The sequence below is a fragment of the Astatotilapia calliptera genome, chromosome 9 (assembly GCF_964374335.1).
Source record: "Astatotilapia calliptera chromosome 9, fAstCal68.1, whole genome shotgun sequence".
Taxonomy (NCBI): Eukaryota; Metazoa; Chordata; class Actinopteri; order Cichliformes; family Cichlidae; genus Astatotilapia; species Astatotilapia calliptera.
The window spans coordinates 31,074,307-31,099,344 of NC_137430.1; the positions used below are offsets into that span (position 1 = coordinate 31,074,307).

Here is a 25,038-nt window from a genome sequence, read left to right on the forward strand (position 1 = left end):
AGCTGACACTTGTTAATGCGTTTAGAGAAATTCTTTTGCATACATTAGATCAGCCCATCTGGTTGTAGCTCCTAAACCTTCAAATCGGCTGAATCTGTGGTTTGGTTTAAAAGTCTGAAAATTTATTTCTATAGGTGATCTTTTCTTGAACCTTTTCCATAATCTGGGCCCTTTGGTTCTTATTGTGTTTGTATAAGAGTGTATGCAGGAAGAAAAGTGTTGCACTAATAATATTTAGTGAGAGATGAGGAAAAAGGTCATGCATGAAGGAAAAAATACACATACCACTGTGCTAAAGCTGTGTTCGTCTCTGGTCCTTGAGACTGCTTATTTTAGGATTTTAGGCGATTCCCATCAAGATGCTTCAGTCAAACAGCCACCTCAGAGAGTTGCAGCGTGGCCTGGAGGTGTCAGTATCACAATCTGCGGGGAGTACGATCATTTGTTATGAAAAAAGAGGACCCAGAAGATTAAAGAAGATTAAACAATAAACACACAGGACGGTTATTAGGGAAGAGGAGATGGCAGGGACAAATCAGGAGTAACGAGACAGTTACAACATAACCAACAAAATAAAATAGGAAGCACGTGTTTTGATCGCTGGCTCCAGTCTGCATGCTGAAACTTCCTTTGGTTACAAGATACAGAACCAACGTTAGTGTGAATGAGACTATGAGAATGTTATGCAGCATTTTCTCCACTTTGAATTCAGTTTGAAGAAGTAAAGAGACAAACAAACTTAAAAGAGACCATAAGATAAAAAAAACACAGACATCGCAAACGGACGAAACACGGGCAAGAAAAAAGTAACCAGAAAAGGAAGCAAGGGAATAGAAAGATAAGATCCACATGAATAGAATAGACAAAATATGAGTGCTTCAAGCAAACTGTGCAGGAATAAAATATAAATAGCAAACAGCAGAAATAAATAACAAATGGGGGAAAATATGTAGGATGAACAGGAACAAAGACACTGGAGAACAAAGTGGTGAGGGTTACTCAGACCACCATTAACTGACTAAATACATGAGAACTGGCAAAGTGAGACGCAGTCACAGAGAGTGACAAGGTACAAGGCGCACAAAAAGAGGGACTGGCAAAATTAGACGTCTATCAGAAGTACAGAATACAGAGACAGACAGGCAGACAGTGAAACAAACATGGAGACAAAACCTGCCACACACAGAGACAACACTAACACGGCCTGAACATGAAAGGAAACAAATTTAGACAAGCAACTAAGAGGAAGCACTAATTTGGAAGGGAAATAATACCAGACATATGGTGCACTCTGAATATCACCAGTCTGTTGCAAAGCTAACAGAGAGACAGACAAGCATTCACACCTACAGCTAATTTAAAGTTACCACTTCAGCATCACAGCTGGGTCCTTCTCTGTGTTATAAACGACACAGAGAAGGCCCCAGCTGTGACGCCACAGTAGTTCATTTGTTGACTGATACATCGTCTCTCAGGAACGAGGGCGAAATGCCAACGACCGCCTGTCTGTTTTCAGGGCTGTATTTGAAGCCATGCTCCAATCAGGCAAAGTTTTAAGTGTTGCACATTTCGATGGGTTTTTTTCAGCTGACATAGTTTCCATTTGGGTCATGTGGCGTTAGATACCCCAGCGTGTGGTCATAGGGTGAAGAGCCCGGACGATTAGTGGGATTTTAGGTGTGGTGTAAAAATGACGCTGCAACTTTAAAAACGTTGTTGCTTTAAGGATTAACGTACAACCATACTTGGGCTGAGTTTGACACTGGTTCTCTTCAGTAATTAAAATAGCTTTTACACATGATAAGATCAAATGTCAGCTACACTGTGACAGTCGAGGGGCCACACTCAGATATATTTATGCGCTTGTTCTCTTTGTGTGATAAGAGTTTCCATCTGAATTTAACCCCTGTATGGGGCTGATCTTTCATTTCATTTTATTTCAAGCTCAGATTCTTTGCCTTTGGCACATTTTCTGTGACGAGACTTCAAACCATTCCCACCGTCCTTATTAATCAACATGGTGAAGTGATTCTTCGGAAGGTGATGGGATAGGAAGAGTTTTCAGAAAATGAGACCTTTTGTCTTTATTGGAGAGGTCAGTGCAGACAGGACGGATGGGGGGAAGGCGAGGGGGGAATGACACACAGGAAACGGTGTTGGTCAGACCCAAAGACAGGCGTGGGCAGTGAGGACTCTCACCTTCAGACTCACTGTCTAATCAGTCTGACAGTGAGTCTGAAGACAGAGCAACCCAACACACGTTACTGTGTTCATCATCATCATCATTGTTTATTTATATAGCACTTTAAAAACACACAAGGCTGACCAAACTGCTGAACAATAGAAACATAATAGATACCATAAGAATAATAAATACGATAAAATAATAAACATAGCGAAAAACAATAAAATACAAGTAAATACAAGTCAGTCAACCACTGAGTCAAAAGCCAGTGAATAAAAATGTGTTTTCAATCTGGATTTAAAAACCAGCACTGATGTCGATCGCCTAATGTGAAGAGGAAGATTATTCCAAAGCTTAGGAGCCACGATAGAGAACGCTCGGTCTCCTCTCAGTTTCAGCCGTGATTTGGGGACTGAGAGCAACAGCTGCTCAGCTGACCGGAGCGAACGAGTGGGGACATAGGGCTTCAGCAAATCAGACAGATACGCAGGCGCCATTTAAAGATTTAAAAACCAACAAAAGAACTTTAAAATGAATCCTAAATTCAATTAGAAGCCAGTGCAGGGAGGCCAAGAGTGATGTTATCACTAAGCAGGACATTAAATCAAATTAATGAGACACCAAAACAAGAGCTGGAGCCCAAGACAGCCATGAAGTCACAGTGTACACAAATACACAAGAAACACAGAAACCAGCTGGGTGGATGTGGCTCGGGAACCTTCTGTTACCTTGAACGTCGGTGTTTTGAACGCTGGCTGCTCCAGTCTGCTTGTATTTGTCCAAGATTTCCCCTCATATCTTGGTTATGGTTATTTTTTCTTTTATTAAATTGATCACACTTCTGTTCATGAATGTGCTCTAACATCTAGCCATCACATAACCATCTACACAGTGTGTATTGTTTGGGAGTGAGAATCACAGGAACACTACACAAAGGGTTGATCTCGATCTTACTTTCCTCTGTTTCTGAAACCTTTTGAGCTTCAAAGCAGAAGAAATGTTGGTGTGAACCCTCCTTTCACTTCACAGCACTTGCTGGTTACATTTTTGGGTGCTAATGTGTGAAAATCTGAAATATGACGATTCACATCTCTGCAGCTACGTATCTCAAACAAGATTTACATTTACACGCAGGTTTTTTCCCCTCACGCAAGCAGAGTTATCGCTTCTATGATTTTAGTTATTTTTAGCACAGAGGAAAACTCTGCTGTCCTTTGTACGTGGCAGTTCTTTTTTAAGCTATGGAACCTTTTTAAAATTAAACGAGTTTTAAATAATGTGATTATAATGAGGAGGCAATCGCCTAATCTGCATATCTGTCTATTTTACTTCCTCACCCTTTGTGTTTGCTCATTGCTGTTACACGCCATTAAATTTCAGTCTTAAAGGAGCCTGTAATTCGGTGATTGTCTATCATTTGTGCAAAACGCGCTTCTTTCTTCAAACTCTGAACTCTGAAAAGTGAAGGGCTTAACCCTCGTTGTCGGCACGGGCAAAACGCAGTTGCACATCCTGTGTTTGTTTTCACACCCTTTCAGCACGAACTGCTTCTGTTCCTCACTGACCTTTGTTAAACACAATGCCCGCTGTGCCTGAGATCAGCTGGGGTTTCATCACTGGGCGCAATTTCTTTTTTATTGAACATCATCATCCGTTTAAATACATGCAGTCTTTTTTTTTCTTTTTTCAAAATAAAACCTGCAGACAGGAAAACGCCAAAGACACATAAGAAGAACAGAGCGCGGCAGAAAGCAGTGATGGGCCCCTAAGACCATCAGCAGGGTCTAACCACAGTTTCCACACTCAGACACTGAATCAAAAAGATGCGCACACCACACACATCCACCCACCATTGTCTGCAGTCTGCAGAGAATTCAATTAATTTGATCAAAGTCACTGCAGCTTCTCTTGTGTTCTTTAATTTGTTAGACTTCATAGTGTTTGCATGGGCTGCTGAGGTCAGCTGCACATGCATCATCATGTGGATGGATGCAAAGTGCTGCATTTTGCAGTCTTCTTTTCGTCTGCATGTGTCCTAAAAACAACATGCAACCTATATATGGCAACAAGAAACCTCAGTGCTCGATATCCTCTTTCGGCTAGTCACATCACCCTTGAGACATTATTTATGTTTCCTTATGTTTACCTTGTTATGTTCATGTCATTTATTATTATTTTTTCTTTCTTTCTGTGGAATTTGGTCACAGTTCTTGAGCTCCTTTCCAGACTAAAGTGATGTGTTGTAATTGGTATGTTTAACTAAATGACTCATATTATGATAACACAACATGCATCATTTATTTGCCTGCTTCTAAGAAACCAGGCAAATGCAAATGTAATTTTTTAAAGCGGTCTGAGCAGTAGGTAGGGTCTCTGAAGGTCTTTCAGCTTTTCTTTTGTTTTTATTTCAGTGGCTACTTTACCACTTATCTTTATCGTTTTCAGATTAATGTTTTTTTTTGTTTGTTTGTTTATTAAGCCACATTGGTGTATGATGATCAAACTGGAAGACCCAGGAGTATGGTGAAGGGAAACAGGAAGCAAATGATGAGATATGACAAATACTACAAGAACTGGACTGAAACATCAGTGACAGACGGTGTCGTGGAGTGCTGAATCCAGATTTAGGAGGAGGAGGATTCAGGAGGAGAGAGTTACAATAATTAATTTCCACAGCTTTCTGTAAAACACGGTGGAGGCTCTGTTGTGGTTTGGGGATGCATTTCAGCCAGGGATGTTGATCTTTTCAAAATTAATGGAATTGTGGAAATAGAAAAATACAGACTGGTTTTGAGGCATTTTCAGCACAATGATGAACCCATACACACTGCAGCCAATGCAGTTAAAGCATTCCTGGATAGAAAACACATTGGAGCACTATCAGTCGTGGATTGGCCTCTCCAGACCCTGATCCTACTGAAGACTACTGAAAGAAATGATGAGAATGGTTGCCTAAGAAAGTTCAGACCACGTTGAAGAAAACAGGTGGTTATATAAAAAACTGATGTATACTCTTGTTGCTATTCTAACAAGGGTATACATCAGGACAGGAAAATATGCTGTATTTTCTTGTATGACGATTCAATAAATTGATGACCCCCCCCCCCCCCCCCCCCCACACACACACACACACACTGTTTTGGTTTCTATTTTTTGGTGAAAAGTATACTGTGGAAGAAACAGTTTGCTGTTATTTCTTTTAGAGTAAACCTTACAGGGGTTTGTGTGTAAAAATCAATTACATTTGTTGATAAGTAATTCAATAAAATAAAATTTTCTGAAAGTCATGTTTCAATGTAAATTTATTACATTTAAATAAATGTAATAATTTAATTTAATTTAATTCACTTTTCACTGTTGAACTACTACGGGTAATTGTTGCTCCGCCCCCTCTTGTTACGTGTATTCTCACATGGTCTCGTCCCTGTAATAAGGGTGTGCATTTTCAACAGCTTAATCTATTTTAAGCCATTACCATTAAATTCCTAAGCATTGTTTCAATCTGGCTCTTAAAACCCTTGTTCATTTTTAAAAATTGTGTAAATATGGCACCAAATAATCAATTATAATGTCGTTAATATTGATTTCATTTATTGTCTCCCCCTTTCTCGTACATGGTACGATCCCTTCCCGTTCGAAGTTGAAGCGGGAGGAAGCTGTCGATGTGTTGCCGGTTGTTGATGTTTCTCTGAAAAAAGAAAAGGCACCGCAGGTATATTATTTATCGAATTGACATTTATCATATTTATCGTAATTTAATCTTATGTTTTGAATAAACGAGTCACAGTTTCAGGCTTTTATGATTAGTTTATTTTCTGTTGTCATTACAATGAAAGATAAGCTGGCTAGCTAGTGTTAACACGGACATTGGTTGTTTCTCTCTTGTCTCTCTCTTTGACAAAGTCTCCTTACAGTGCAGTTTTTGTTGTACAAGATGGACGTGACGACCTGTCTGAAGTCTCTGCTGCTGGCTATACAGCAGTACAGAGACAGCAGGACAGCGCAGCACGCAGCGCAGCTACAAAAACAGGTGGAGGTGAGCTAACTGTTCAGTTTATACATCCGTCAAACTGGAGAATAACACCTGAGTGGCTTTATGAGGCACCACGTGAGGCAAGCAGTGGTTTGGGAGTAGAATATACAAAGTAGGGGTTTGCTGTGCAATAATTTGGCCTGTGATTACAACTCAAAATGCTGTTGGGGATATGTGTATCGTATCCCTGTGTAGTTTACGTACATGCCGTGTGTTTGCAGAAGCTCTCGGGCCTAAAGTGCGAGCAGCTGCTGTCCTCAGCTCAGGTTCTGCCCAGCGAGTGTGTGAGTGGGCTGGTAGAGCTGGCTGGAAACCCAAGCACCAGCCCCACCCTGACGAGCTCCATCATCTCCCTGCTGTCACAGCTAGGTACGGAAGACCTCTTCATACTTTATACACACTTCAGCACCAGTAATGGACCATCACCTGAGTGCTCTGGCATTTTGAATTCAAGTTTATTAGTTAACTAAAACTTTGTTTTTTCACAGAAATGTGAAATTCCAGAAAAGTCCCAGATTTGAGTCTTTATGTGATTGCTTCTGTCAACCCAACAAGCATTAGGGGCCTTTGCAATCATGTCATAGGGATGTAGTTTTATCTAAATGGCATAAACTATTGCGTTTATATTGTAAGCAGAGGAGTAGTTGCCAGAGCAAAAGTATTTAAAAAATTCACAGACAACTTAATCTGTATCGGTTGTCATTATGAAAGTGTTGTAAAGACTTCTTTAGGCATCACAAAGCTGCTGGCGGGGTTTACCAAAGAGGCACCGTGTCAGTTTTGTGACTGAAAGCTGCCGGGCAGATTAATGTGACAGTGGTTTTACAAAACAATCCCATGGGAGCGGAAAATTCTTTAGGTGATCTACTAATGGTGTACTAATTTCTTGCATTCAGTTCATTTCAATAATTATCTGCAAAGAGCATCACAGATTAGTGGCTCAGAAATGAGCACACCCGATGAGGGAGTCTGTTGAAGCCAGGGATGCTATAACAAAAGTAATATAGTGAACACGCAGGTTTTACACATGTCCCTCTCTGAAAACGGTGTGACAAATGAGAGGAGGTTGAAGAACAATCAATATATTTTTCTATAAGGTTGAACTTATCTGATAGAATTCGTTAGGGACTGTTATAAGGTCCTGAGGTCTGAGACTTGGGTGGAGCGGAGGATTTATCTTGAAGACAGCTGTATTACCACAAACTGTCCCACCGTATACATCTGTGTGTAACAGCTGATCTGTACAATGTGCAGAAGAACACAAAGTAATTGCCATCGCCTCTGTCAGTGCGCCCAGGGCGGCTGTGGCTACAATGTAGCTTGCCATGACCAGTGTGTGAATGTGTGTGTGACTGGGTGGATGACTGAATGTGTAAAGCGCTTTGGGGTAGAGCAGGGCGATATGACCAAAATTATCACGATGTACATTTGAAAATTTGCGATAACGATATAACTGACGATATAATTGACACTAGACAAAATGCTTTACAACTCCCCAACTTTATTAGTGGGGGAAAAAACCAAACCATCAATGTATTTGCACTTAAACAAGCAGCTGTTTTTTATGTGCATTAAAGTTATATAAAAATGTAACAGTGCAAATGCAAATTCTTTGCTGACAGTTTAGCCAAAAGGCGTTTCCAGTGGAAACTGGCCGACATATCCTCAGCATAACCATGTAGAATATCCACAAAACTTAAAAAGAGGTTAAACACACGCAGTACCGTAACACTATGTTGAAGCACAGTACGTATCACTCCGCGAGGCTCCTGCCCACGATAGCCGTGATGCTCCGACAATCCATCAAGCGGTGCGGCTTCGTAGCTTAGCAAAGTTGTACTAAAACATGTGACAGATTTTTGAGCGCCGTGCACATAAAATCGTTTCGAGGTCAGTAAACACAACCAGAGTTCATACATAAGGCACACGGGATTATAAGGGGCTCTGTCAACTTTCAGAAAAATCAAAGGATTGATTTTAAGTGTGCCGTATATTCCAAACAACACGGTAATAACGGCGGCCCGCTAGCATGCTCTACCACAAATAGTGCTTTGTTGTGTATCTGACGGACGAAAGCTAAACCAGTTCCACACCACTGAAGTTGCAGAATTTTTACAAACCAGTTCTGGTTCATCTGTTTCATTCAACGATCTGCTTTCGCTCTTCTCATTCTGCGTAGCCACCATGTGCGTATGTAAACAAAGGCACTGCGCACGCGCGTTTTACCCATATTCTATCGCCATATTTCATTCTCTTATCATTGCCCAACATTACACCGGTATCACCGTGAACGGTATGATAGGGCCCAGCCCTACTTTGGGGTCCTTAGGGACTAGTAAAGCGCTATACAAATACAGGGCATTTGCCATCAGATCTCAACTTCTCTGAAGACATATGGCATGTGTGTGTGCATTTTTTTTTTTTTTTACCTTGAAATACCAATCATTACATGACATAAAGAAAAAAGATCAGTGTGTCGATTTATGCATGTGACACAGTAATGTGTAACTTCAGCACAGGGACGGGTTAGGATCAGAGTGTAAATAACATCTTGTGTTCTTTGCACATTGACACTGTCAAAGATTCCTATGTGGTTGAATAGTTTGGAATAAAACAGCGCTACTCTGGATGAGTCCTACCTCCACCTGAGTCGTCAGATATATGTGTAACTCTTGAGGTTAATGCTAGAATAGAGGGACAATTCAAAATTCACCAGATAATGAGGCAGAGGGATGGCATCGCAGTCAGAGGGGTGACCTATCATACAGGGAAGAATAAAAAAAGAGAGGAGAAAATGTAAGCACCATGTAGGAACTAATGAAGATGGGCACACAGATGACTTTGTTCTTTAATTCAGTCTGAAGTTTTATTACTTTTCCTGTGTTATAGCCGAGCAATTTAAATTTACCGCTGTGGTGAAATAACCTTAAAAACAAGTCAAATGTGCACACCTGTGACCGATATGCTCTTCTGCATAAAAAACTGCACTTCACATGCGATTACAATGCCTCCCTGAGCTGTTGACAAGAACCTTTCATAGTATAACTGGTCCAAACACTAAGTCTGTGAAGGTTCTCAGTCATCCAGGTCATCGTAGTCTAAGGAGCTTGGAAATAAAAGCGTTCTTTAAGTTGCTTGAAGACGTTTCACCTCTCATCCAAGAAGCTTCTTCAGTTCTAGGGTCAAATGGTGGAGAGTCCCAGATTTAAGCACTGTGGGAGTAACCCCCCCGAGAGGGACAAAATGACCCCCTAATGATGCTTTACCTAATCACATGAGCCAAGGTGTGAAAACGGATGTAGGTCACAATCAGCCAAGGTTTTGGGTGAGCTCATTGTGAAACCTGGTCCCACCCTATCATGTGGTTTCCTGAGGTCAGATGGCAAAGGGTGTGAGTGGGCATTAAGGCGTCTGGGAAGGGATCTCAAGCTTCTCAGATGAGAGGTGAAACGTCTTCAAGCAACTTAAAGAAGTCCAGACGCTTTTCTTTCCAAGCTCCTTAGTCCAAACACTAAAACTGAAAACTAAACTCAAACGAGCAAATCTGGAACTGAAATTAAACTGAGTGGAAATCAAATTCAAAGAGAACTAATGTGGAAGAAGTCATGAGAAAATCTAAAGCATCAGTAACTTTGTTTACAGCTGTGTGGACATCATACAAAGTGAGTTTTTCACTGCCACAAAGACTGTTACAGGTTCGAGCTCACACATCAAATCTCCGGCTTTATATAAAATATTGTTGTTCCGCGCTTTCAAAGTATTTCTGCGATGCAGTGTTATTTTATGGAGCCAAACAATACTTGACAATTGTTGATTATACAGGCATAATATATAGAAATACATGGTGCCACTGGCTTGAAAATGTGTGTGTGTGTGTGTGTGTGTGTGTGTGTGTGTTTTTGTTTTGTTTTTTCAAAATTAAAACAAGTCTTAACTTTGATTTCAGGATTTCAGAAATCTACAGTAATTTTTTCTAATTCAAAACCAAAACTTTCATTCATTGCCCTTTACTACAGTGTTCTTACTACCTCACATGTTTAACTCATGTCCATACTGCAGGCAGAGGGGAGGGGAGTCAGACCTAGTGCTGTAAGACCGGACATTAGAACAGGAATGTTTTGAGAAGCCTGAGCATGGACAATGTGTAATCTGGGGCTTTGAAGTTTAAGTATTATGATTCCTAGAAGGGAAATAAGAACCTTGTCAGGTAATCAGTAATCTAGGATCCAGATGTTCTCATCCCTGGTTTTATCCAGTTCAGTCAGTTCAGACAGATTCTTCGATATAAGGGAGTCCAAATTAAGAAATGGTCTGTGGTAAGGGGGAAAGAATAAATCCCTCTGAAAAGTGAGACCTCTCTTAAAGATAGTTCAACAAGTCTCCCTTAATCTGCTAAGACCATAGAAGGATGGTTCACAGCCTGGTGTTCTACGTGTAGCTTATACATATATATATACTCCTGCACAGGCTTCTCAGACCCTGGTATGTCCTCTGAGGTTTCACCGTCTTTTCTCAATGTCAGGCCCTCTTTCAGCTCATCTCCTTACAGCACTAAGTATGGCTGCCCTCCTACGGTTCTGAGTAAAATCATGTCTGCCTCAAATATATGTGCAGTATGTGGATTTCCACTGTTTTTACAAAATTCCGATAATAACAGCAAACTATTTGTTTGTGTGCCGAACTTTTCACAGTGTGCTGGAAGCTAACCTTTGAATGCATAAATAATCAGAGGCCAGTTGGTCAGTTAGGTTTATTATTGTCTCCCAAAGAATCCTATCGTATTGGGTCAGGAAACTGCTGCATCAGTAAGCAGAGAATAGTAAACAGAATGTATAGTGTAGTAAGAATAATAATAAAAAAAGGATGTTTATGATTTCTGAGACAGAAAATCTAAATGCTAACGACTTCATAAACACTCATTCCTCACAGCCTGCGACGATCAGAGCCGGGAGATTTTGCACAGCAGCTACAACCTCACCAGCACCCTGGCTGCTGTCATACACTGTCACAGCAACACACCTGGGGAGGCTCTGGTGCTGCAGGTAAGCCCATCAATACAGTCGGTGTGCTGCTAGCTGGGGGTGAGACTCAAGCAATTACAGGAAACGTCGTAGCTGTTTTCACACAAACTGAAGCCCTGAAGTCTTCTAAACATTACCGTCAGCTTGTGCGAGCACAAATGTCTCTGCCAGTTCACAGTGACAGAAAGAAAGACAGAAAGAAAGTGCCGTGGTGCTTCTGCTCTTGGTGTCCTTGACATTTATACAAGTTAAAGCATATTTCATGAGCAAAATGTAAAATTGAGAATTGTGTTTTACAAGAAACTCTTTACCCCTTGAAGGCATACAAGGACTAAGCGCTGAAGCCCTTTCCTGTACTGAGCAGAACAAACTGTGTGTGCACCAGGAGCTCGTGAGGGTAGTTTCTGCCTGTGCAGACAAACCCAAAACTATTCCAATAGTGGTCAAACCAAATCTTTATTAATATAGATGTAGTAATTACCTGAAGCAGATTTATGACTGTACTATCTACTCGACAGACTTTTACCTTTTAGCTTTGAGTCTTTCTCTAAAACTGTCTGTGTCGTGTTGCTCTGTATTTCAGTGCCTCCAGGTGCTGCAGAAGCTGACCTACAACACTCGCATCTTCCAGTCCGCCAGCTGCATCCACGAGCTCATCACTTTTCTCATGACCAACATGTGAGAAACACATCTCATCTCTGCCTTTATGTTATACTGAATTACTGCTCTTTATGTTTTGATTCATTATGTTTCAATTAACGAGATTACCGACGGTCTTTCATCACAGCCAATCTCAAAATGAAGACGTTGTCATGTCATGTCTCGGCCTCTTGGCCAATCTCTGTCGCGACAACATCTCCGTGCAGATCTACATCAAGTCTCTGGTGAGTTTCTGCTGATTCACATACAAGAGGAAGAGTTCTAAGAATTGGAGGCCCGAGAAATTCATGAGCTGTAAACCGCAATCATCAAAATTAAACCAAAAAAGGCCTTTAAATATTTCACAATACAATAATAGGATACTCTAATGTTTTTGAGATGCACTATTCAGTTTTTTGGGCCACATGCATTTATTGTTGGTGACCAGTAGGAGTGAAACTGGTTATGTTGTTTTGTAGGACAACGTGAAGCAGTTTTATCGCACACTGATCAACTTTCTGGCGCACAACAGCCTGACTGTGGTGGTCTTCACGTTGTCTATACTGGCCAGCCTCAGCCTGAATGAGAAGGTTGGAGAGAAGGTAGGTGAACTCTGCTGGGATCTGCGCTTAACAAAGTGTCTAAAGACGAAACAAAGAAATCTTTCTGTAAATGTTCACAGACTGGACTAAAGAGTGAAAAAGCAGCTAATGTCCAAAAATCAGAAAACTTTGAAAGAACTCCAAAAAAACCTGGAGAACTTTTGCTCAAAAAACACTTTTTATAAAAAATTACAAGCCAATCTGACAAAATGTCATCAAATGAGACTCAAGACTTCTGCAGGTCTCTGCCATGACTTGATTTTTTTTTCTTAACAGCAGAAACAATTGTTCCTTTTTTACTTTGTTCCTATTTTCTCTTCTCGTTTTTATCTGTTGAACAGTAAACAACATTCATGCTGATTCACATAATATCCTGTCTCTAATCTCTGGGATTTCCTCGTAGCTCTTTGATGCAAAGAACATCCATCAAACGTTCCAGCTTGTGTTCAACATCATCGTGAACGGTGATGGTACTCTGACGAGAAAATACTCAGTCGACCTTTTGGTTGATTTGTTAAAGAACCCCAAAATAGCTGATTACCTAACAAGGTATGCAGATAATTCACAGCTCTTTTCCTGAACAGCTGCTTTAAAACTCCGCTGAAAGCCTTTGTCCATTTCCAGGTATCCCCACTTCTCGGCATGTGTGTCTCAAGTGTTAGGACTGCTGCATTCGAAAGACCCGGACCCTGCAGCCAAGGTGAGAGACGACAAATATGATAACCCACACCAGCTGTGCTTAACTCTGTAAGTTCCCAGTATTTCCTGAAACCATCACGTGTGACACAGTTTGCATCAGACGTGATGCCGCTGACGTCAACACTGACCTTCTTGTGGCAACAAAGTGGGTCGCTCTTAGACAGTAAATTCCAGTGCGGTCCGTGATGAGGTGCAAACTGTGCAACAAGCCCAGCCATGTGACTTCCTCGCTACTAAATATTCCACAGTCAGCTGTTAGTGGTATTATCACAAAGTGGAAGCGATTGGGAGTGACAGCAACTCAGCCACAAAGTGGTAGGCCATGTAAAATCACAGGGCGGGGTCAGCGTATGCTGAGGAGCAGTGCACAGAGATCACTACAGACCTCCAAATTTCACCTGGTCTTCAGATTAGCTCAGAGGCAGCGCATAGAGAGCCTCATGGATTGGGCTTCCATGGCTGAGCAGCTGCGTCCAAGCCTTACATCACCAAGCGCAACGCAAAGCTTAAAATGCAGTGATGTAAAGCACGGCGCCACTGGACTCTAGAGTGGGCAGATGTGTTCTCTGGAGAGACGTTGGTGGAGGGGGGATTATGGTGTGGGGTTGTTTTTCTGGAGTTGTGCTCAGGCTCGTCGTTCCACTGAAAGCAGCTCAAGGATACCAAAACATTTTGGACAATTTCATGGTCACAACTTTGTGGGAACATTTTGGAGATCATCTCTCCGTGTTCCAACATGGCTGTGCACCAGAAACAACACAAGGTCCACAAAGACATAGATGAGTGAGTTTGATGTGCAGGAATTCGACTGGCCTGCACAGAGTCCTGACCTCAACCTGATAGAAGGCCGACCCTATGAATGAAGAATGGGCTGTCACTCAAGTTCATATGCACATGAAGGCAAACAAGCAAGTCCTGCTCAAACAAAAGGTAGCACTCAGTTAAACTTCAGGGATATGAGCATGTCCAGGTAAGAAGCAGAAGCCTGGGTGGATCCGTTTCACCTGCTTTGATGCAAATGACAACAAGAGGAGCGCGTTCAGCATGGCTGAGGGATAGAAAGCTGTACTTTAGTCTTAGTTTTGTCTTTATGGCTCTGAGACGTCTGTCTGAACATCAGCGAATTATTGTTAACGTCTGCACCATCACGGCGTCTTCAAGCAGCACAAAAGCTTTGCATCAAATCACGGAGCAACTTCAGGATATGCTCACGTCTGTTCAGTGCAGCCACTGAACCACATTCTCCTTTCAAGGCTTACAGACACAAACTCACTCATTTCTGCACTTTAACACATAAAATTAATATATTTAAAAACATATAAAACAATAAAATGAATTTCTGAGGTAAATACAAATGTTTTTTTGTTTTTAGACAAATAATTATTTTAAATATTTCTTACTGCTCGTTAATAAGACAGAAGTATTTCATATCCTGTTACTTAATCGATTGTTATCAATTTGACAACACACACCACACTTGTACGAATCACAGTTTCAAAGTTCTAGACTTGGCTGACATTGAAGACCTTTGAGGTTTGACCAGAAGAACGATCGATCCAGCGAACGCTGAGGGTCACAGAGGGAGAGCTGCTGTTTCAGCACTGCAGAGAGGCTGTAATGTGCTTCAGTGGAGCTGTTTAGTGTTTGGTTTCACAGCTTATTTTGGGACCTGGTGTTGAAATTCTAACATAAATATCTGTGTTAACTCAAAATGAATAACTGAAGTCAAACGGACAGAAATGTCCTTGGTGAGCACAAGAGCTGAAAGGAGTCTCACTCTGGATTACTGAGCGTGCGTACAGATGGTCCAAACGTGTTGCTGTGTGGTTTTGCTGTTGTTGTTTTGTTTTGTTGTGCAGCAGTTAAAGAAAGCTATTCTCACACAGACTCACATGTTTTTTCTTCCTCTTATAACTGGACAGCAGCGTTTCTGATAAACCGGTGTCTCCTATTAACTGATGACAGTGAAACAACGCTTTCAGGAGCTGCTGCCGACAAACCAGGAAATAAATGCAAGGAATATTTAGTCTTTAAAAATGTTAATGTTGCTTTTTTGTAACAGCCTGTTCTCTCATTATTTGTGCGTGCAGGTTTAAGTGGTTACGTTTGAGTTGAACGATTCTGCAGCTGTCAGCGTTTTTATCAACTGCTGCCTTATAAAGAGACTGTGCAATACATTAAATGTCATGATGAGTTCATTTTTAGTTATTCTGGAAGAACAGAAGCAGAAATGACCTCATACTTTCTTAAACTGAAAAACTAAACTGAAATGATAAAAATCTTCTATCAAAAACTGGAACTAAACTGAACTAAAAAGAAACAATAAAACGTCCCAAAACCCGAAAGGATTCAACTTGAATTTCGATTTTAATTGTCAGATCTAGAGGTTTTCTTACATTTGTTCAGGAGTTTAAACAGAAACTGAAATTGATTTTTAAATTTAGGAAACTGTTGATTTTAAAGTCACTCAGTGTGTTTCCTTGAAATGAAAACGTGATGCTGTAAAATATCAAAAACCGCGAGCGCAAGAGGAAGCAGGGCAGGGGCTTCACGGCATTTTGGTTGCACTTTACCTTTGATGTTTGAATTGAAGAATGAAACGCTGTAAAAACTGTAGTTAATAGTTTTAATATTAACAAGCAATACAATTATGTTGTTTAACTGGTTCATAGCTGGTTTGCAAACCTTTTTTTTGTGATCTCAGCTGAAAAGCTGTTGGACATTTGTTGGTTATTATTTGGTCGATGGTTTTATATCACAAGACCGAACTTGTTCAGTTTTGCTTTCATCTTTCATGTTTTGCTTTCGCTACCTTTTCCATGATGCTCAGGAACTAATAATGCAGGTTTAGGAACTCATCATGGTTTGGGTTAAAATATCAGGAGTGAAACCTGTGACAATGTGTAACGTGACATGTGTCACAAAAGCAACGGCAACAGATTTTTTTAAATAGATACTTTTTATATACATACTAACATAAATATACAAATGTGCCATAATAATATTATTAATAATGATAATAATGTTGCAAAAATTTTGTTATATATAGATTCGTCTGTTCACAATTTATCAATAAATAAATAGATATTCAAGTTTCAGTGGTACAAAACTGAGAAAAGTATCAGATGTTTGTTGCAGTTTTATTCGATTTTTAGTCAATTCTGTGATTATTATAAGCTTGAAGCTGCTGCTCGTATTACTCACAGGTTATGTTGAAATTTGGGTGTTTTGTTCTCTGAAGTTTATCTAAAGATTGTAAGCAGATGCATGAAGATGCTTCTGCTGTCTACTGTGAATATGATCAGACTGTTCCTACTCTTAATCAGCATCCATTCTAACATATAAGACAGAAAATGGAAAAGCATTATCGGCCCACCTTGAGTTTTACTGCATGATTGCACACTTGCCTTTTTCTGCAGCCTATTTTTGGATAAAGGGGAAGGAAAGCCTTTGTAAGCCATGCTCAGCTGCTACAAACCTTCATCTTGATGTGTGTTACGTGTGTGCTTCGCAGGTGTTGGAGCTTCTCCTTGCCATGTGCAGTGTCTCAGGTCTGCGCTCGCTCCTGTGCGAGGTGGTTTTCAAACCGGCGGGACCTAAACTCAGAGCCGCAGGACGGGACGGTGGACGCAAGGCGCAGTGTGGGCTGGCACTGGTGCAGTGGCTGAGCTCGCCCGTGGAGGGTGGCGAATCTTGCTCTCTGCAGGTCCTGCAGCTATTGAGCGAGCTACTGGAGGTAAGGTAGCCCCACTGGGATACAGGGGAGTGGTCTGACAGTGGCAGAACCTTTTCTTCTGATTACCTGGAAGCTGTAGTCATGATTAAAATAAAATTTGTTAGCTGTCCACCCACTTCTCTTCCTGTCCTCTCCATCCAGGAGACACTGGGAGCAGAGAGTATGCCTGATTCTACACTGAGCTTTGTGGAAATGTTGCTTCCGACACTGTTAGGGCTGCTGAAGGGCCTCAATCTCTCACAGGGAGATGCTCACCTGAGAAAACACTGTCTCCGCATCAGCTACGTCACCAGCCTGCTGCTAAATATCCTTCTCGTGACCCTGCCGCCCTGCAGTCTGTCTGTATCTGCACATTAGGGGTGGGGGAAAAAATCGATACTGGGTAGTATCGTGATATTTTGTTTGCTAATAATGTATCGATACAGGGACAGCAGAAATCGATATTTTGTTACAAAAAAAGTTTTCGTGGACTGGAACATGATCTGACTTCATGTTGATCCTTTTTCTGAGCAAGAATCCTGACATTCCTTCACTGTCCAAATGTGTTTAACTTTTTTTATTGCAGCAATAAACATGACAGTTTGCTTATTTTAATTTAAGCCATGTTTTATTTTAATTAAGTTTAAAACTTTATTTAATGTAAAATTATATTTTGTTTTAATTTACTTTCAAATTCTTCAGTTGCTGAATGGGCTGCATAGTTTTCATAAATAGCTATAATTGTACCAGATTGTTGCATTCAATTAAGTTGGACTAGACTGTAATACAAACCGTTCAGTTTGTCAACAATAAAACTGAAATGAGAGAAAGACTGAGTGCGAGACTTTGATATTAGATAAAATGAATATTGATAAAGTTTACCTTTATGTACAGAATCTGAATATCGCAAAATATTTTAAAAAATTGCAATAATATCGTATCGTGCGTTAAATATTGTGATAATATCGTATCGTGGGTTGTATGGTGATTCCCACCTCTACTGCACATGTCTGATTCCTTCGAAGCCTTAACTCTCCCACTCCTGTGCACAGAGGATGCCACCAGATCCTTGGTGTCCTGTCAGATAAGCGCTCAGCTGTGCCTCTCACAGGTTGAAGCTCTTCTCTCATGTTGTCATAGCAGCAATCCACTCAGCTGTCTGCTTCCCAGCTCTGACGATGATCTCAGGTGAGTGAAAGCTCTGACGATGTTTTGCTCAGATTTTTCTGGGTTCAAGTGATTTTTAGAGATGCTAGAAAAGCAGTGGGATTTCCAGACCGTGCATTATTAATGCAAAATACAGCTGCACTGCTTTATGTGATCAGTACTTTGTACTCACATTGTCTCTAAAAATCTTTAACTCTTTACCCCTTGAAAGTCTACCATGAGTAATACTTGAAGCTCTTTTCTGAACTGAGTGGTTTCTGCCATTTTTCAGGTGTTTGCATCAGAAGTTAGTGAGGGTGGTCTCTGCCCATGCAGCTACCCGAAAATGATTCTTAGTGTTGTCAAACTGCATCTTTTTGATATTTACTGACGTGTCAAACCTCGTCAGTAAAGGTGCAGTGGAGATAATCAAATGTAATTATGGAGGGAAACGATTTCAGAAAATCCCCTAAAACAGCCGTGCTGAGCCAAGTCAGCCATGCTCCATTTATTGGTCACTGTTGGTGGTTGTTATGAAACTTCACCCACTGGCTCTGATATGTAGAGAAAAACACCAACCAACCATCAACACAGCCCACGAGCTGAACCAAAGATGTCAGCAGCCCAGGTGAATCCTCTGCTGGGATAAGCTGGCTAATGCTAACATGATGCCCAACAAGCTTTGGGAGAACGTCTGTTTGTTGTTGTTGTTTCTTTAAGAGGCCATTCTCAATTACACAAAGAGCCACAAGCAAGAGTAAACATGAGCGACACAGCGCTGATCTACATAACAGATAAGGAAAGCAATCCACCAAATGCTGTATCAACTTTTATTTTTATTTTTAAAGAGCTGTGCAGACTTGCTACAGTCATTCACTTCACTTCTACAGAGGCATCCGCTAAGCAATCCACTATGTAATTAACTAAAACTAGACTAAAAACTGAAACTACATATGAAAAAACATTTGAGTTCATTCAAGTAAAAATATAACAAACAAGACTTTTGAGAAAAGTTTAAGCTATTTTAGGAACTCGAAAAACAAATGAAAATATAAAAACAGGAAATATCCTCAGTGTTACTGCTTGTTAATCTGGTACAGTTTGGTATCATAACTTAGCTGATGAGGCTTTGGTGGGCGTGTTTATTGAGTCATTGGCTGTCTACAGACCCAAGACTGTCCTTCATACAATAACATATTAAACTTAACGCTGAAACTAATGTAATGAGGCCCTTTTAAAAGGACACCACACTTGCAGACCTCTGCAGCTGGCGTGCAGACTGCACAGACGACGTTCAGAGAGCTGCAGTCTGTGCATCAAAAGAACAACTGACACGGGCCACTTTACACCACCAGTATAGATGTGTCTGTGACTTAACAGACACATGTGAAATGGATCACTCTATACTTGGTATTGTTACTATTGATAACAGGATTTAAGCGAAGGCGTTTGCCCACTTACATACTTAGAAAGGCCTTAAAATGCTTCTTTCCCACAGAGCTGCAAATAACATTCAGGCACAAATGTAAGTTTGAAAAGTCAGCTGCCACCCTGATCCTGAAACAGCTTAAATCAGCTTTTCATGATGAATTAAAGAACTCATAGACATAATGTTATGTTATTATGTTGAGTTAATTTAGCTGATGAAAGTTTTCTAACTACTTTTGAGGTATTTTAAGATATTAAAGTGTGTGTGTGTGGTTTCAGTCAGGTGTGTGCAGAAGCTCTGCTGAAGACCCTGGAGTTGATGAGCAAACTGAGACAGCATGTGAAGGACATGGAGACCAGCTTCTACAGGATGCTGCAGGTATTACATACAGGCTGACGTTATTTACCTTCCGTACATTCTCACTGACTGCATGTTTTTAGTGCACGCAGGGTTTTGTGTTCAGTTGAAACGAGTTGTTATTCTCTCTGTTTTATCCCTCAGGACCAGAGGATTGTGACGCCGCTCTCTCTGGCCCTCACGTCCCACCACAGAGACAGTGTGCAGACCGGGCTCTCTCTGCTGTTTGAAGCCACTCCCCTCCCAGACTTCCCCTCGTTCGTGTGAGTCTCATGATCCAAACTACACATTTTTATCCAGAAATATTTAATAGTTCTGTGAATCGTGGACAACATTTCTTTGTTTTTTCTCAAGTCTGGGAGAAAGCATCGCCGCCAACAACGCTTATCGCCAGCGAGAGGCCGAGCTGTCTGTGAAGCGCGTGGCAGTGCAGGAAGTCCCGCCTCTCAGGACAAACACCAGCACGCTGGACTCTTCCAGTGTCCACAGCAAAAGTGTCCACAGTCTGGTGGAGAAGATTCAGACTGGGCTGGAGGTAGAGTGTGCAAGAGTGTTTCTCTGTGACTGTTGAAACGTGAACATTTCCATGGTGGAGGCAAACAGCTGTGATCAGAACATAAGACCAAGATGAAGCATTTTCTTCTTTCATTCAAACAGATTTGATCTTCAGGTGATTTGCTTCTACGGGTTAATTTTTATTAAAGCTGTTAAAGTTTTAAGACCAAAAAAGGTGAAAAAGTTTTACAATAAACGCCTTCAGATCGACTCCTGGAAACTGGGATGGTTGGGTTGGTTAGTCTCTTTCTTTGTTTGTTGTTGTTGTCATCAGATGAAGCATGCTTTACAGACTACACATGTACAAACTAGATTACAGATGCTAGTCAAGGATCGTGGCCTCTCGGTGGCTCACAGCGTGAAGTCCTGCGTTCATTAGTCATACATGATGAGGATCAGTCAGATCAACACAACCAAAAGGGGGAAGACGCCATCTTTTGGTGCACTTTAACAAATGCAAATTAAATTTCATCCTCAAATTAACTATTAGGTAATGTAAATTATCCAAGAACACCACCAGGGTAGCAGTGACCTGTTTAGGCTTTTATTTTATTTATTTTCATTTTAATATTCACATTTTACCGGAAACCATAAGTTGTTTAAATGTCCAAAATTAAAATCAATTGATACAATAAAAATAATTTAAATAAAATCACCTTTTGAGCGTACTGCAGATTATGGGTTCTCTAAAATGTCGTGGCGCCCAACCACATGCGTGTCCTGCATCCATGTTTAACTTTTACTTTGAAATATTTTAGGACCAAAATGTTTTTTGCTTGATTTTTGTAGGTCAAAACAATAAAACGTTGTTTGGACTGCTGCTAACAAAGGAAACGTCTTAAATTACAGAAACAAACGTGATTTATCAAACTTTATAATGTAGCTACAGGCTGTGCACACACAGTGCAGTTTTATTAGATAATGCACAGAAGTAAAAACACTAAAATATTAGATTCTGATATTATTTTCCACTTTTCTTTGTTCCCTGGATAATTTAAAGTCGTCGGGGCCTCGAAAACTGTTTCACAAAGAAATATTTTATTATTTAAAGTGTTTAAAGGTCGTAAAGTTTGGGAACATTTGGTGTAACCCCTGGAAACGGTGTCGGCAACATTTCCAGACAAACAAAACTGTGTCATAAATGTTTTCAATCTTCCCGTCGACGTTTCCACTGAAGTCTGTCTGATGCTTGCAGCTGCAGGAGCAGGTCAAAGACTCGCACGTGTCCGAGATCATCGACGTGTATGAACAGAAGCTGGGCGCGTACGCGGTGAGTACATCAGGCCTAAGCAATGAACACTGCTGTAATGTTGCAGACGAGTAACCACGCAGTTTAAAAATCTGTCATATGTTTGCAGTTTGTTTTTAACAGTCTGATTTTTACTTCTTGAGAGTTATTTGTTGATGTAACACTGAAGCCTCTGCAGGAGCATTCAGACTTTATCTGGATTTTAGCATTTCTGTATCTGATGAAGGTTTCTGTGTGTCTCCTCAGTCTAAGGAGAGCCGTCTGCAGGACTTGTTGGAGGCGAAGGCTCTGGCTCTTTCTCAGGCCGACCGTCTCCTCGCTCAGTATCGCTTTCAGAGAGCTCAGGCTGAGGCTGAGGTAACATGTTTTTATTCTTTCCTTTAGATTTTGATAATACACTGTTTGCAGTGCCAGCTTCTTAAATGTGAGGATCATGTGCTTTATCTTTTTTGTGATGTTAAGACATAAAAAAAACAACAACATCATAACGAGCTATTTAAACTTTGTTTTTCCTGTTTTTTCTCACATTTTGTGCTAGAAGATTAATAGTGAATAAATACGTGTAATTACGATGTTTAATGCAGTCCCAGGTTGTAGTTTGCAGATGCACTGCGTCACGCTGTCCGTGCCAAATGCTTTTCTGATGTTAAATGTGAAGCAGTGTCAGTGTGAGCACCTCCTAAAATCATTAAATTAAATCAAGCCATGGGAAAGTTCATCTTTGCTTAGAAGTTCAATCACTGATCCTCGCTGTTTTTAGTAAAATCCACTTTTCCTGTATGTTAATTTTGCCCCGTGTTCTGCCCGCAGGCTCGTAAGCTGGGCGGTCTGCTGAAGGACGCCGAGCGGCGGCGCGAGGAGCTGAAGGTGGAGCTGAGCGGCCAGGTGCTGGAGGTGGAGCGCTCCAGAGCTGACATGGAGGAGCTGCTGCAGCACAACTCCAGGCTACAGCGGGACTCTGAGGAGCACCAGGCCCTGAAAGGAGCCTACAACACCCTGCTCAACAGGTCAGAGGCACTTTGGTGAAACCATGGTGGGATTTATTTATTTGTTTGTTTATTTGAGCTCTTTTTTTTTTTTTTAATAACAGCTGTAGTTAAACAGTGAAGGTTTTTCTCCTCACACTTCGCTCTCTGAGCCAACACAGTTCAATCTGCACTATTTCCTTTTAACGCCAGTAAGAAGAGGAAAAACACTTTTTTGTGTTTTGATGAAGTTACAGACGCTGGGGTCAAACGTGTTTTGACTTCTTAACCACCAAAGTCTCTTTTTTCTGTTCCTTTTTTAGTTCTCACTTTTAAAGTCCACAGTCCTGATCTGTGATCACTGCTGCAGATTTAACCAGTACTGTCCTGCTTTGTTTCCGCCTGAGAGAAATGATCTTATAACACGTGTATAACAAGACTTTATTTCAGGCTGTGGAAATGAAACTTTGGGCTGGTTTATTGGGACGTGCAGATGTGTGACAGTTCTGCTCTGCAGGTTCAATGAGACGGAGCGGCTGCTGAAGGAGGTGCAGGCGGCTCACGTTTCTCTCACCAAACAGACGGACACCCTGAAGAAGAACCACGAAGCCCTCCAGCTGCAGCAAAACAAGTGTGCCACACACACACACACGTGCGACACTTGTTTCCTTTGACCTGAAGACGAGGTTTCTGACGCTCGTTGCTCTTTGTTAGGACGGTGTCATTGTTGCAGGAGAGAGAAGAGGAGATCAGATCGCTTAATTCAGATCTACAGAAGAAAAACGGTGAAATCTCAGGTTGGTTTTCAGTTAATTTCACTGTAACAGACAAATGTGTGTATCCTAAATATGGGAAAGGACCTTTCCCCCCTGAAATCTGATCCCAAGACTCTTCATTCATCAGAGATGTGAGAAAATCTGTGTAACTTTTATTTGTTTATTAGAGGAACGTTTTTATTGTCGCCTGCAAATGTTTGTCTAAAACCGCCTCTGACTGATAAAGTCAAGATTATAAGACATGTTTTTATCAGCGCTGAGATTAAAGACAACCTAAAGGATTTGTAACCTATCCATGATCCTCAGGAGCACTTTGCTTTGTTCCTGTCAGGTCTGCGTGCTGAACTCCGGGCTGAGGAGGAGAAGGTGAAGGAAAAGGAGCAGGAGAGGAGAGACCTGGAGGAGACGGTGGATGTTTTAAGGAAAGAACTCAACAAAACAGAGCAGGCCCGGAAGGACGCCAGCATCAAGGTAACAACAGGAGTGCCGATCAAACGCGACACGTTTGCTCCAAGCTACACCTGCAGCTTCTATACCTTTGTTTCCTTAACATGTAAAGTATTTTGTTGGGCTTCTTTTTCTTTTATTTGATGCCTTAATTTTAGCTCATGCATGCACCTGTGATTTGATGGACAATTGACAGAAAAGTCGTTCTCTGTTCTCACGTGTGTGAAGAGATGCTGATAAGAAACAAACGATGCTTGAAAAATGAACAAAGAAAGAAACTAAAATCCTCCAAAAAGGGAAAACAAAATGTCCAAATTCACATAAAGTGAAACGCCTTTTTGACAACTTAATAAACGTAATAAAATAAAATAAAACAGCCTTTTAGATTCAGATCTTTAAAAAAAAAATCCCAAAATTGAAGAGCTTGTAACCATCGAGGCGTGAGACGGAGTCAAAAACAGATTCCTGCAGCCTGTCCCAAAGCTTCTGTCCACAGACGAATCCAAGCTTGTCACAGTTTAAGTCGATGATCAGGCAGCAGACAGGAGATAAACCCAGGCTGGTTTCTTGATGTAGAACATTTTCTGTTTTCCAGGCGTCGTCTCTGGAGCTGCAGAAGAGTCAGCTGGAGACGAAGCTGAAGCAGAAGGAGGACGAGTTGAACAAACACTCTGCGATGATCGCCATGATCCACAGCCTCAGCAGCGGCAAGATGAAGAGCGACGTCAACCTGTCGCTCTGAGCAGCGACCGAGCTGCACCGGAGAAAATCTGATTTGAAAAACATCCCCATCAACTTTCAAGACTATAAGCTTGAGCTTTAAACCTTCAGGAAACTTTTTATAGAAAACACTTAATGAACTGTATTAAACACAACTTATATTTTAAAATATGTCAGTTTTTCTGTGTCTGTGTTTTTATTTGGTAAATAAATGATAGATATGTGTGTACATCCTAGATCGTTTTTGTAAATTCCTCTTTTAAAAAATATTTAAAAACGTAACTAAAATAAACTGTAGCCTCGGCCTGCTTTTTGAAATACATTTTTAATTATCATTTACATATTTATAGAGCTGACGGATGTTTTCAGGCAGATGTTTCTGATTTGTTCAGTATTTTTTCATAATTCTTGTGAACAGAATATTATCTGGCTTCCCAACAGATCAAATAGCGAGATGGTCCAGTCGTCTGATAGGTGAGCCGCAGTCTTTAGGGATGCAA

At 40.9% G+C, this 25,038-nt stretch overlaps 1 protein-coding gene across 2 annotated transcripts; it reads left to right on the top strand.

The window, feature by feature from the left end:
• The first annotated feature begins 5,738 nt into the window (after positions 1-5,738).
• Positions 5,739-24,774, top strand: cip2a (cellular inhibitor of PP2A). 2 transcript variants are annotated; one of them, XM_026180312.2, is made up of 22 exons: positions 5,739-5,897; positions 6,089-6,221; positions 6,440-6,587; positions 11,148-11,260; positions 11,823-11,917; positions 12,027-12,123; positions 12,358-12,480; positions 12,884-13,029; positions 13,105-13,180; positions 16,694-16,915; positions 17,057-17,219; positions 17,935-18,082; positions 19,748-19,847; positions 19,971-20,089; positions 20,181-20,361; positions 21,577-21,651; positions 21,877-21,987; positions 22,441-22,637; positions 23,113-23,226; positions 23,310-23,392; positions 23,703-23,842; positions 24,414-24,774. In XM_026180312.2, exons 2-22 carry the CDS (start codon positions 6,120-6,122, stop codon positions 24,558-24,560), a joined length of 2,700 nt encoding a protein of 899 aa, XP_026036097.2. In that variant the 5' UTR covers positions 5,739-5,897; positions 6,089-6,119; the 3' UTR covers positions 24,561-24,774. The 2 variants fall into 2 exon arrangements, with proteins under 2 accessions (XP_026036097.2, XP_026036098.2); XM_026180313.2 differs by having other exon boundaries at positions 5,764-5,897; positions 6,100-6,221.
• The last annotated feature ends 264 nt before the right edge of the window (positions 24,775-25,038 follow it).